This window comes from Protopterus annectens, chromosome 8.part0 (genome assembly GCF_019279795.1).
Source record: "Protopterus annectens isolate FY-2018-M chromosome 8.part0, PAN1.0, whole genome shotgun sequence".
Taxonomy (NCBI): Eukaryota; Metazoa; Chordata; order Ceratodontiformes; family Protopteridae; genus Protopterus; species Protopterus annectens.
Genome location: NC_056741.1, coordinates 1379486793 through 1379501518, shown reverse-complemented (window position 1 = coordinate 1379501518; position 14726 = coordinate 1379486793). Strand labels below are relative to the sequence as shown.

The 14726-nt window shown below is 38.7% G+C and overlaps 1 protein-coding gene across 1 annotated transcript in view; it reads left to right on the top strand.

The window, feature by feature from the left end:
- TAGLN (transgelin) overlaps positions 1-14726 on the top strand; it is a 114272-nt gene that overhangs the window by 26093 nt on the left and 73453 nt on the right. Inside the window, exon 2 of the mRNA XM_044080962.1 lies at positions 9179-9378. Within this exon, the coding sequence (XP_043936897.1) occupies positions 9199-9378 (180 nt within the window). The 5' untranslated portion in view covers positions 9179-9198. The remainder of the gene's footprint in view (positions 1-9178; positions 9379-14726) is intronic.

Genomic DNA, 14726 nt, shown 5'->3' with positions numbered 1-14726 from the left:
TCTTTGGACATTCACAGGCAGCTACGCTTCTACTTGGACAGAACAAAAGCTTTCAGAAAAACTGAACAACATCTAGTGGCATATGCTGCAGGATCACAAGGAAAGGCTATCTCAAAGCAGACTGTTTCAAAATGAATAGGCCACTGCATTTGTTTCTGCTATTCACAGCATGGCAAATCAGTGCCTAAGTGCATTAGGCCACATTCAACCAGAGCAGCAGCCACTTCAGCAGCCTTCCTCAGAGGAGTACCAACCAAAGACATCTTAGAGGCTGCAACTTGGAGTTCAGTGCACACTTTTACAAAGCACTATCACTTACCTCTCTACTCTAAATCTAGAGCAGGCTTTGCCACTGCAGTTCTGCAGGGCCTCATAGCCTCTCTTAATCCTATTTAGCCCCAGCTGCCCAACCATAGCTTTGGGATTCAACCCAAGAGTAATGACTGCAACAGTGAAACACGAACATAGCACAGTTGTGTACCTACCATAAATGTAGATGTTTGAGTGTATTCACTGTTGCAGTCCAGGTTACCCACCCACCAATCCCCTTTCCTTTGCTGGGTCTAATCTGTACTTCTCTATTCTATACAACCTATGTGGTGTATTTGCTTGTAGATGAAGATAGAGTTTTACTTTACTGCATGCATGTTTATTGGCATAAATTAGCCTACCTGTTTGGGGGCACCTGACATTTGGGGCAAGAAAAACTGAAGAAAATGGCATCGGCTTCATCTTTTATACCCCTGGCGCACTGACGTCAGGGAGGAGGCGACAGCAACCGATGCCGGACCAGGACTTTGGAATTCAGGCCGACTGCGGGTAGCCTGCCAGCAGGATAACCCAATTGTAATGACTGCAACAGTGAATACACTCGAACATCTACATTTATGGTAGGTACACAACTGTACTTTCTTACTGAAATAGAATTTAAAAATTTTGATTTCTAATATTATATGTAAGAGGTGGGATGGATACTAAATGAAGGGAGTCTGATATAGATATTATAACAGAAACTTGGTACAGTGATGTCACAGTTCAACTTTGTCTTAAAGACTAACAAGGATTCATCATTACTAAAGGGTGACAAGAGGTGGCAGAACATCAATATACATTGGGAACAAACACATAGACATGGAATTATACAACAACAAGACTTCCAAGATTATTTCTGTATATGTTCACTCTGAAGAAAAACAGGTAAAAATAATAAACTACAGAAGCCCATCTCTTGTGTCGAATGAGAAAGTACCATTGGCAAAACATTTGAGAGTATTTTTAACATGTATATAAAAATGTGTTTTGAAATATTTCAACTTGGCTTCTCTATTGGGAGGTCATGGACAATCAATATGATATAATTTTATTCAGATGTAACTAAGGCAAATGATAGTGATATTCCTGTTATAATTTGCAAGGATATGAGAAACAGGTTTGATTCTGTTCCACATTCCTCAATTAAGGCACTGGCACGGAGTAAGTGGAATGTATATGTCACAAAATAGCTAAACAACTTACAGAGAAGGCTGTCTGTAATGCAGATAGGAGACATAACAATCACATGAATACTCTTTTATTTAGTGGACTAGCACAAGGGTGGTTTGAGGGCCCATACTTATTCTATGCGTGTACTTCAACTATGCTTCTTAACAACAAATGTTGGGTGGCAAAGTTTGATATAAAAATAACAAGCATGGTAACATCAGCCAGTGACCCAGAGGTACAATGCTGTGCAGATTAACTTTTTCATGGGCTTCGAGTAACAAAATGATGTGCAGTTGTAAGAAATGTAGTGTCCTACTTGTAGGTGAGGAAAGATAGATTGTCTGTATGGAGTAAACAGTGGGGTGGGTTTACCAAGTGTGCTAACTTTGATGATCTCTAGTGGTTTTAATGAATGATGCCAGGTTTACTGAGCATGCTGCAATACAGATAGTTTACCAAGTATACTAACTTTTGTTTTAGTGGTTTTAACGGTGAATGATGTCAAGTTTACTGGACATGCTACAATACAAATTGGAAAGCCTTGTGAAATAATGAAGACAATTATAAGATTTATGCCTTATAGAAGTGACTCTGTTGGGTTCATTGAATACAAGTATTATCAGACCACTAGTGGAGTATGGGGCTGGCTTTTATAGCTATAATGTGGCTAATATTGCTTTGGAAAAAGTGCAAAGGCATTTCATGAAATGTGTCTCATGTCAGTAAATGAACATATGAAGATACACTGAAAAAAGAAAACAAATTTAAATTCATTTACATTTTCAGTTGTATAGGAGTGACTCAATATGGATTTTTAAATGCTTAAATAATGAATCATTTGCAGTTATTCTAGATATACATTTCGGAAAGTATGATAAACCAAATAGGAATAACAATGTTTTTTAGAAATTATTGATCAGACAAGGAACAATAGAGGGCCAGGACTAATTAAAAAAAAAAAAAAACAGGAAGACATTAGAATAGGTTGCTGTGAACTGGCCCCGATGTTGCAGAATGACTTTTTTTTGCCTGATATTTTGGTCTTGTAAAGTTCTGTGTGTGAGTGTGTGTGTGTGTGTGTGTGTGTGTGTGTGTGTGTGTGTATATGTGTGTGTGTGTGTGTGTGTGTGTTTTTTTTGGTATGTACATGGGGGGTGTAGATGCTCTCAGTTGACCCTGATCTCACAGAATTCGTCTTATTTTTTTGCCTCACACTTTGGTTGTTGTTGTGTCTTTCGGCTTTTCCCGGTTAGGGGTCACCACAGCGGATCTCCGGTCCACTAATGATTGGCAGTAGATTTTTACGTGCTGACTTGCCGGGCCTGACGCACAACCTTCAACGAAGGAACGCCCATTCACGCATGTCGCCACACAGAAGACGTTCTAACTGAGAATCGAACTGTTCCTTGAAAAGTCTTTTTGCTTTTCTGTTAAATCGATGAGGATTATTGTCACAATAACAGATATTCAGGCTTGGGCTTATAGCCTTCAAATATATGCTAATGCAAGGCCTGTTATGCTAGCATGTTTCTAAGCAAATAAAGGCTGCAGTCCCTGATTTTGGTCCATTATCCGCCATTATCTTAATTTTTTTCTTTAATTCATGAAGTAAGAGATTGAAAGCTATGTGGTGGTGTTTCATGTTTGGGTCTGTTTCTTGTAAAGTTTTTTGCTTTTTTCTGGCAAGTCATTGAGCACTGCAGTCACTAAATAATGATGACATTCAAGTTTCATACTTAAATGCTTTCAAAAAGTATACTAATCAGATAAGATTTTCAGCAAAGTGAGTCCTGTATTGTTGTACCTAGGTTCAGTAACCAGGGTTGGTCGCACTACATTGGCATTAAATAGAATAGGTGACATACTACACAGGTGTTTAAGCACTGTTTGTACTCTTTATGTAGTGCATTTTGGATAGAAACGTCGACAAGGAACATTAGATTAGGTTAGATCAGATCAAATTCTGATTCAGAATGTTATTTACATCAAAAAGCAAGGAACATGGACAACTGTAGGAAAATAGGCATTCAATAATTGAATAAGTACTGAACTCTAACATAAGTAGTATTACCATTATTACATCATTAATTTTTATAGTAGATTACAAAAAGTTTTTACATAATGTAAGGTCGTTTTGTGTAAGAAAATGACTAAAAAATTAGTATTTCTTTCACAAAGCACTTTTTAGTGTATGAAGTGATCTGAATTTAACTTTTATGGGTATGTTTTTTTAAAAACATTGTATAAACAAGAAGATGTTATCATTTAGGGCATTATTAGCCTTCATGTATTTTTAAAATGGCTATTACTAATCACACACTAAAAAAGTCAATTTGTGACATCATTTCCTATTTGTGTTATATAAAAGACATGAGCAAGAGGGGGCTCATTGTCTTTTTTCTGAAGAAGTTCACGGAAATAAAGTGAAAGAAAGCGCTAAGTTTTGATTGCCTTATTGGTGGATGTTTCTATACTCGTGGTCTTTTCATTTATTTGCAAGGTTGAGACATATGTGTTGGGGAACTCTGTAGTGGGTTGCACTGTATTCTGACAGTAGTGAACTGAGACGATAATAAATTCCTGTGTGACAGATATTTATATATTTATCCATCTAGTTCATCACAGTCAAGCATCAGAAGTATTCAGTCACACAAGTGGCTGTAATTGATGTCACATATGTGGGTGTGTATTTGTCTTTGTGTATTAGTGTGTGCACGCACAGTGCGAATGTGGAATAGGAGTTAAAATACATTGCTGTGGTCAATTGTTATTATTTTTAATTTGTTGCGTTCTGATATCTGAGATATATACAGTCAAAGTCGGCTTTAATTACTGAACACAAGGGTCATCTGTGGATGAAACTGATTGACACTGTTGACATTTGTTCAAGATGAGCAGTTGTTTTTGCTTTGCAGAAGTATTATGCAAAATTGTTTTGTACTTTCTGTCAGTCAGACATCAATATTGTATTTGATAAGTGGCTGTGGCACTTTGGGCAAGATGTTTGTGATAACAGCTGATCACTGGCAGAGTCGCACATCAAGTAGTGCTGCCATCTAATAACACTAGATGCTCCTGTTAAGTTTTTGGCTGTTTGATTCCTTCTGTGTGGAATCTACATGTACCCTTTGTCACTTTGCAGATTTTATCCATGTGCCATGGTTTCTTCTCCAAGACCCTTGTCTGTATATGTCTCTGGATTATTTGTGTTTTTACTTTCACCCCAACACCAAATGTAACAGTGTTTTTGAAGGGGTAGGAAGGCAGACACTATTCCCATGCAGGATCTATATATCCTTGTGTTTATCTTCTCACTTTATTGGGAAGGTACTGTTTTCTTAGCGTTGAAAATTAAGATTTATTCATAACTTATTTTTCCTTGAAAGAAAAAACTAAGACTGAATATTTTTCCACTCTCATGTTTTTCTTGTGTGCAGACTATCATTAAATCAAAAGGTTGTAAAAAAAGATGTAAGATGCACCTTATACCATCTAGAACTCTCTGATATCTGGGGGTGTAGTTACCTCCTCCAGACTTGATTACAGAGGAGTTCTGGCCAGTTAGGATATGTTAAAAACATGGGGAGATCTTAAACGTAAAACAAAGTTCAGGGGGAACTAATGGGCACCAGGGAGGCCCATACTGTTCTTTTTCTAGGGCTGCATTTTACCTGTGGCTGGCCTTGTTGATTGCAGCCAGACATCTAAGATATATATGATCAGTCAGTAATGTGGCTATAATGAGTGGGAACATAGTGAGGTAGTCTGTGGATGAAAGTGAATAACCTCACCTGTTCCCACTCATTATAGACATTTTTCTGACCTGACGCAATATAGCCCACCCCACTGCATTTAGCTCCCCTCATTCAGTTGCTTCCAGCATCCCCCCTTTACTTTATAGTCACCAGCCACCAATGAGTTTTCTGAATGCTGTTCTTATGTAAAGATTAACACTATATACACTTGAATGTAGCATTTCCTGATTGCATTTTTCTTAAATGTTAAAGCTATATGTGTGTGTAAGCATGGTGTTGTTACCCCGGTGCTTTTCTGTGGAAAGGGCACAGATAAAGTGGGACTGCCTGATGTACTGATAATTAAATAAACTAATCAATGTATGCAGTATTTGTAGTTTTTTATGTCTTGCAGACAGCAGGCAGGTTTGTTGTACTCCAGGTATGTCATAAGGTTATGTGTTTCAGAGTATGGAAGGCTGAGTTACCAAAAAAATGGTACAGCTAATCTAACCACTCAAGCAGACAGTGGGCCCATTTCCAAAAGACTTGCTCTCAGTGTAAGTGACCATGTTCCTGAAAGCAGGTGTTTTGGAATCTGGCCCCCAGTATATGCCTATTTACAGATAGGCCTTACAATGAAGTAAGTCACTTACACTGATGGCAAGTCTTTTGGACTAAGGGCAGACTTACACTGAGAGCAGATCTTTTGGAATTTGGCCTAGTGTGAAAACAAAAAAAATAATGTTTTCTGCAAGAAACATTCCAGGAATGTGCATATCTTCTTTTTATTGGAGGCCTCACACAGATGCAGTACAGCCTCTTAAAAAAAATATTGATATGAATAGTCCTGGATTTTTTCCAGAGCTAATAGGATTCATGTATGTACATTCTTGATTGTCTGTAGTTGCTTCAGTTGATAAGCTGCCACTGTTCAAGAAAGAGCTAAAATCCCATCTGAGGAAAGAATTCATATTTTATCCCTCCAACTGCTTGCCGACCTTTGAGTGTTGTAACATCCATTGATCCTCTACAACCCAGGGGGTAGAAAGCCAGTTATGTGAACTGTTACACAGGCTGCCATGAGGGGATTCCTTTTTTAGCCATGCTGTTCCCTGTGCATGCCTGCAGCATCTAATGGGTGCCATGCATTGGGCATTGTGATCAATGATCACAACTTGACATTCTGCATAATCATAGCCCTACCCCCTTGTAAACAGTACCTCCTAAGTGATCCCTGGTACAACAACATAGGGAGCATGCTCAGACACACTTTCTGTCCTGACAACAAAGTAGAGGTGAACAGGCTTCACCCTGTCCTTCCTCTCCTCAGCCATACCATCTCCAACAGGTGCATAAGCCATTGGTCAAATTCAGTTACCTTGTCTCAGTCAAGGATGTGACCGTCTGTGCCAACTGAATGAGTAAGGAAGAAAGGATTCAAATGTGATAGTTTTAAAGACCATGGGTATGCACAATGCATATGGACGGCACAGTGGTGCAGCGGTAGCATTGTCACCTCACAGCAAGAGGTTCTCCAATTCGATTCTCGGCTGGAGTGCCTTCTGTGCAGAGTCTGCATGTCCTGCCTGTGTTTGTGTGGGTTTCCTCCTGATGCTCCAGTTTCCTCCCACATTACAAAGACATGCATCTGGAGCATTTCTGCCCGGACCACTGCTGAAAATTGGCTTTGTTCCAAGTCGGACTTTCCCATTTAACAAATGTTGAATAAAAATAAAATAACTGCATGCTGTAATTTATGTCTATCAAATGCAAGCTTAATCTATTCTAGTCTATGAACAATCCACTTGGTTTGACCAATGATGTTGGGATAGGTGTACTAAATTATGTAATTACTGTTGGATGTTTTTCATTTTCCTTAGACTGAGCATGTATAGCATTTTTAGTAACTGCCATCATTACTGTGGATTTTGTAATGTACTATTAATCCCCCCACCCCCCATGATCTTTATGGCCTATTGGATCCCTGCTGAAAGAGAGCTGTCTCCAGCCCATTCGTTTTCATGGAGCAGGAGCCAGTCACAAGACTGTCATTCAGACATCCATCAGGGTTTTTCTTTTTGGTATGCCATACCCACATCTTCTTATCCCACATGTGTCCATAGTACCCAAGAGGAAAGCATGCATTGGACTGATGCTGTAATTGTCCACGTCAGTGCCACAGTCAGTGGCCTGCCACCTTACAGGTAGTGCAGTCATATAATCATGATCTCCGCCAGTGTTGAACCTAAGACTAGTCTAGTCTTTCCCAGCCCCTCCTGTGGGAAGAGTAAGTTGACACAGTTTTTTACCCCCACCACTATTGTCCTCTGCCACTTCCAGAGACACCAATCCAACTCAGACCATCTGGGTTGTAGTCCAGGCTCCATCCTTCTACAGCATGGAATGGAGAAGATTTTGTATTTTATAATTCTGTTTGCTTTACAGGCATTCACTGTAAATAACTTGTGTCATTTGTTTGACATTACATTATGGTCATATCCATTTGAATCTGTTTCATAAATGTTATTGTAGTTGATATATGGCCCATATCATTGCTGAAAATAGTCAATGACCAGTCTACCTACCTGGTTAACAAATGTTAAACACATAAACCACCAAATAATATGATGTTGTGTTTTTTGTTAGACAAAATTTAATTTGCCTGCTCTGTGTATCCATTTGTTTGTTCATAGACATTGTGCAGATATTTATTGATGTGTGCTGAATTTTTACCAGATCCAATTTAAGAATGTATAATACAGCTTTTGTTTCAGGTAGATCAATAGAAGAGCAGTTTAGACAATTGGAAACACATTGTAAGAGGTCTCTAATGGCCAGTGCTTAGAATAACAAGTAAAATGTGTAATTTTAAACATAATAAATCTATTCCTTAGATACCTGTAAAACTGTTGATATTGGAGCTTCTTCGGGTAGGCATTTGAGTGGGAGATGATGTCAAAATGCATTTGTTCTCTAGAGAGGGCTCCTAATCCATGTGCCATTAAACATGTCGGGAAGTATTTGTAAATCTGCAGCCTAGTATGTATACTTGTGCAAAACAGTGTTAATTTAATGTAGGAGACAGTTTTGAAGATAACCTATAAGCTGTTAAAGTTTCTGAATTTTTGGGCAGTTTACCAAGAATAGAGATTTGTATGTGTGTGGAGACTCTATTTAATTTTTCCAGATGTCCAAAAAGATCAGATAAGTGATAAGATACTTGTGTAGGCTAAAGGTTTTGCAGTAATAGTATTACAAGGCTATAAGTCTTAAGGCATTTGGGTAAGAAACAGTATGTCAGAGGATACCCCTTACTGCGGGAGTCAAAGGGCTCTTAACTTTTCATTTCTGAGATACTGTGAAAGAGGAAGTAGGCATGAGAGTTGCATATTTGGGGTATCATTAGGATATGGGGTTTGGGAGACGATGTTTAATGGTTTGTTTCGGTATTTTTTAATCTAAGGGCTGGGTTTCCTTTAAGATGGACCATTCTCTGATAGCCATTTCATGTCCAGGGTCACAGTGGAGTTGAAGCCTGTCCAAGAAAGCAGTACAAATAAGATAGAGAGCCAGTGCTAAATGTAATGCCAATCCATCTCATGACACAAACAGTTGCACACTCTCACATTCATTAGTATGGGCAGTTTAGAAAATCATCCTGTTACTGATCTTCATGTCTTCCTCATGAGGGAGGATACCAGAAGCCCAACAAACATTCATGCAGATGCAGGAAGAGCATGCAGACTCCACAAAGAATACACCACGACTTAGGAAAGGTTTTGTTTTACTATGAGTAAAGTATCTTATAATATATTAAAAGTTTTAGAATGCGTAAAGCGTATATCTTTATATTAGAGGAGTAAAGCAGCATGTTTGTATTACAAGACCTCTCTGAAAAAAACATATCTTTGAAATAACTAACACAGTAATTTAGCTTTGTGTTATTTTTGTTTCCTTAGATCCTTTTTGATTACTCAACATGGCTAACAAGGGACCAGCCTATGGACTGAGTAGGGAAGTACAGTCCAAAATTGAGAAGAAATATGACAATGAACTAGAGTCCCGCTTGGTTGACTGGATCATTGCCCAGTGTGGAGCACAAGTGGGTCGACCAGCTGAAGGCAGACTTGCATTCCAGTTGTGGCTGAAGGACGGCACTGTAAGTGGACCATTTAACTGCCGTACTTGGCATGTATTTGCTGCCTGAAAATTCAGTCTTGCTGTATTGATGTAGAATGTGCAATATTCCAGAAAGTCACACTCTAGCCATTACCTGATGTCTGTATATAGTACTTTAGTCTATTTTTGTTCTTTTCTATTAACAAGGAAAACAGTATTGCAAGAAAGCAGGGATGCAGCATTCTGGAGAACAGAACAGAATCATTGCATTTACCACATATAAAGCATCAAGTCTTCTATTTTTCCATTTATCTTAATGGTTAAACAGAGGGAGTGTTTATGGCAAAGTATTGTTCTTAAGTCTGAAATGTGGAGAAGATTGAAAACATTTAATGCACTCTGGTTTAGGGGGGGTCGGTTAGAAGTACTTTTTTCTGTGTGTTGTGTGTATGATAATGGAGAATTAACTGACAGCTTCACTGTACAGTTAAAGAAGGTAGTTCCAGCAATAATGTGGCTTAAGATCTCCATTACAGTATTAATACTGGAGCAATGTGGAGTTGGTAGCATCTTTAGTGATTTATTGTGACAGCATGTTCCATTGACTTTTAGATTATCTTAAAATACAAAGCAGTAATATTTATAGCTTCACTTTTTCTAGTATCATTCAGCACTACCATTCTGCTGTAAATGTTTCAGATAAGGGACACTAGGCTGCTCTGTAGATGCACTGATCATATCACATTGCTTTTTCTGTCTCACATCCCTGTTTTAACCATTCAGATAGTGAGGCAGTGAACTGTGACAAGTTGTTGCCACCTCTTTGAATTCTTTCTATATATCGAGGAGGACACTGCATTGGGGTGAATCATCTTTTGAGTTATCAGATCCATGGGAACATGGGACCCACCGCAGCAAGGGACTTTGGAAATGACCACACTAAGAAGTAGTGCATTGCATTTACAAACGTGGGAGGCCTAAGGCAGAAACTGGAAAGTTAAAGTAGTGAGATATAAGGGGCTAACCTGTGCCCTTTGCTAGAAAGAAAATGAATTAAAAATGAATGCAAGAGAAGCCAGGGAAAGCAAAGGCAAAGACTGAGGAAAAGTTATCAATGAAGGCCCATTCAGTCCAGAAGTTTGACAGATAAGTAGAGGTGAAAGAAGGAACAGACTAGGCAATGCTTTATTATAGATTGAAAGTAGGAAATGTGAAGAATAAAGGGGTCAGAAAATAGTTAGATGAGTACTTTGCCTCAGTCATCACAAGAATGTTAGATAGAGAAATAAACATTGTGATATTTTCAAAGCAGAAATCAAAGTAAAATGGAAAGGGGGAAAGGATTAGACTTTAAGGATAAGTCCGAAAGATCAGGTGTGTTGCCTTCCTGGACATAAAAGAGACAATGAGTTTCTCACAAAGGCATCAATATTTTACTTTTTTTTTTTCCCTGCAGCGATACTATTCAGCTGAACAGTTGTGTGGCTGCTCAAAGGAGGGTCTAACAGAGAACCCCTGAAGCTACACTCAAGTGAGCTTGATATCCAGCTGAAGAAAGGTAGAGAAGTCCTCAAAGTGAAGTTATTCACTGTCATTTAGCAGCAACTGTTTAACCAGCAGATGAATTGGCTTTGCAGAGCGGAACTGTTATCAGCCAATCCTAACCTGGTAGTGTAGCTGTGGCACATCAGAACTAGACCATAGAAACTCTTTGGATCTGGCCTCACTGATTTTGTTATGGATTTTAACTTAATGCCATTTACGAGAAGTGCAGGGGAGTAACAGTAAGGGAGACTGGAGAAATGTCTAATATGGCTTTCTGGCAGATGGGGAATTTAGCCAGGCTTAAAATTGTTTGCAAGGACAGATAGTCTAGTGTAACCTATGAGTATACAGGTGTTGGGTAGCTGAAGGGAACCCAGGAGGTCAAGAAACACATCTGGTTCATTGTAAAAAGTACCAGACTTTGAAGCAGTTATTGCACTGGCTAGCCTAAATGTGTGAGTTTTGGAATCATCACAGTCCATTAGTACAAGTGATAGGTACTTATTTTGCATAATTTGCTTAGTGTTATTATTTCTGTAAAAATAATAATTATTATTATTGTTCAAAGCAGATAATCCCTCTAAGTATATCTTATTTCAAGGCTGATTCAGGAGTACTGTTTGGTTACGTGACTGGGTCAGAACCATTCAGTATGGAAACAGTGACAGAGAATCAAATCCAGGACTACACAGTGAAGTTTGTTAGCAGTTCACAACCATAATCCTCTGTGCTAAACTGCCAAGCAATCGGAGGGAGAATGTATAGTTGCACTGCGTGTGTTTACAGTTTCTGTTAATTTCATTGCTTTTATTTTAGAATGTCACTGTTCATTTCTTTCCACTTCCCTGGATCTTGCCAGGTCTCATTTAAAGAAGTTATGATCTTCTGAAGATTAAAATGAGTGCACTGCCCATGTTTCCCAAAGAAGTTTAGCTAACAGATAAAAAAATGTAGAAAAGAAATTAACAGTTGATGGGTTGAGGTCAACAGGCTCTAGCTGCATATAGCTCCTTTTAAGTCAAATGGCATGTTTTTTAAAAAGATGCCATTTTCAAAGTTCAGGATCCAAATGATGCCATTTTGAAGTCATGCCTGTAGATCAGTTCATAATGTGAAATTTGTACTTTACTCTGCAGTGTGCAGCAGTGTATTCTCTTAACCGTCATTTCCAGTACTTGCAAATGGTATTTGCCTGAGTGTCTTAGCGTGGTCAGCTGTGGCAGTAATGTCTTCCATAAACTGGAGTAGTACTAACTTAAGTACAAGGCGTGAACCTCTCTGTAATTTTGTAAAGACTGCACCCACTGCAAAAGTGACTGTATTTTCACATATGCTGAAGTGTTCATCGACGTGTCAAAGAATTAAATGAGCTATAGCTGTAGTGCATTAAGCAAATGCTGGTCATTCTGGTCTAGAAACTTGGTTATTTGAAGTTCTCCTTTGGAGTTGGTACTGAGTCACTGCGCTTAGCTTACCTGATGCATTTTTTCCATTGTTCTTGTTTCTTGTGGGCTGTTTCTTAATAAAAAGCTTTGCAAACTGTTTAGTAAGGATTGCTCCACATAAATTAACTTTATGTTTAGGTGACATTACCGAAGGGATAGCGTTTGGATGAATCTATAGACTTTAATGGATGCAATCTTACACAGGCATAGTGTGGGGGCTGTCCCTCTACTGACATCACTGAGGGATAAAGTTCACCATAAGTTAATGAAAACAATGTTGGTATCAGCATAGGAAAAAGTTTATTTTGCAAAAGATTTTATTAAAAATATGGGACATAAATTTACAATAACAAGTAAAAATGTACCATGACGTAAGTATCACTTTTTTATTTATAGGTTAGTACTAGGCAAACTGCCATTGTGAGCCATTTTAAGTCTAGCCAATTATCCCTTGTGAGACTCAAACCCTGCATCTTGTGCTTGTAAGGCAAACACCTTAACCATTAGGCCACCCTCCCAACCCCTCAAAAAAATCACAAAGCATAAAGGAAAATGAAAAACTATGAAGAAATACTTTTAACAGACATGCTTCACAGAACACCAGGTTTTGATGTTAGGCAGACTATTATAGTAAGTATAGGCACAGAAACTTGCACATTCTCAGGAATGAGTCCCCCCTCCTCCCCACCATGATTTCTGCAATTTTAGTATCCATTTCAAAACCACAGACTGTTTTACTAGAGGGAAGTTTGTTCATACTGTTAAAAAATACAGTTAGCCAAATTCCATTACCGAAATAAATGTACAAGAACTGTGGCAGCCTAAAGCTGTATAATAAAATGTGGTCACATTTTGGCAGTAGATTACGAGCTTTTTTATTAACAATATTCAGTTTTTGTTAAAAATAATAGTGGTAGTTTAGGGAGACAACATTTCTGCTGTGAAATTGTTTTTTGTGCCAAAAGCTGCAAAAGTTGTAACCGCACATATTTTATCTATACAAATTTCAGTAAAAAAAAATCTGTGAAGCTAAAAAAAAAGGTATTAAGATGCTGTGTGCTGGGGATAGCAAAGAGGATCAGCTCTTCAAGTGCACTGGTAACGTCTAGGGGAGATAGAAGGAGATAGTCAGTCTGGGGGAGGTTGAAGTTATACCTTGTCCCTCTCAGTATCACACTTGTCAGACAGTAGTCATCATTTAGTATGTAATTGTATTTCATGGTAAATACTGACTTATACTGTTAAAAGTGTAGCATATCCTGTTAGAAAGAACAGTGTGCTGCTGCAGAACAACTGAAATCAGACCGAATAGCATATGTATTCCCAATATTCATAATCGATTACTTCGGAACAGCTGTAGGCAGAAACTGAAAGTTTTTTTGGGTCATGAGTTGGTTGTCTGTGCAGTACTAATGTTTCAGAATTTTACTAGGCAGTCAGTATAACTATTAATTTGTTCTAAACCCATACCAGTGGCATAAAGACAGGGCTTCAGACATGGCTGTTGGCTTTCATTCAAAAGTTGTTTCGCACCACATTTTCTTCATAGGACCATAGGAGATTACTAGGCTGTTGACCTGGAGGTCATTTTAAGCCTAGATGTTTCATCTCAATGTAATGCCATAGATATGCTAGTCAGTACCCAAGATTGCATTTAATGATAACTGCCCATGTCCAGGAGGGATGTGGGCTCTATCCCTGGTATGAATTAATGGTGCCCCATCCACTCGTCCATGTTGCTCTTGAAGTGTCATAGAGGTGCTCCGTTTGACATGAATTGATAGCCTGTTCCAAGTATGCAGCAGTCGCTGGGAGATAAATCTGTCCCTCCAGCATGTCTTATTTAAGTTGCAGGCCATATCTGATTTAAGGATATGCAGCAAGTTCATTAGGTTTGGGTCGTGGATTGCTCTGTAGGCCAGGCACAAGTCTCCCCTAAGAAGTCTGTACAATACAGAGTATAGTGACAGGGACTTCAGTCAGTCTGTGTAAGGCACATGCTGGAGCCCCTTGATTTTCTTTATTAGAAACATCTGAGGTCTCTAATTGCTGCAGGTGCTTAGTACGGTACATGCCAAACGGGGCATCATACTCACTTATGGGCCGGATAAGTGCCACGTATAGGAGGCTTATATATAACCTCTTTTGTTCTTGAGGTCCTTTACTAATCAAGTGTGCTGCTTAGAAAGCTTTCCTTACTACAGTAGACACATGGTGGTTGAACTTAAGGTCGCAGTCAACTTGTAATCCCAGGTCCCTTACCACTTCATGGATACTTAAGGTATTGTTGTTGATTTGATAGTGTGAGGGGGCATTGTTTGTGCTGAAGGGAATGATAATACATTTCTTTGCATTCAGTTTGAGACCATGACTAATACACCAGTTGTTGGTCTGCATG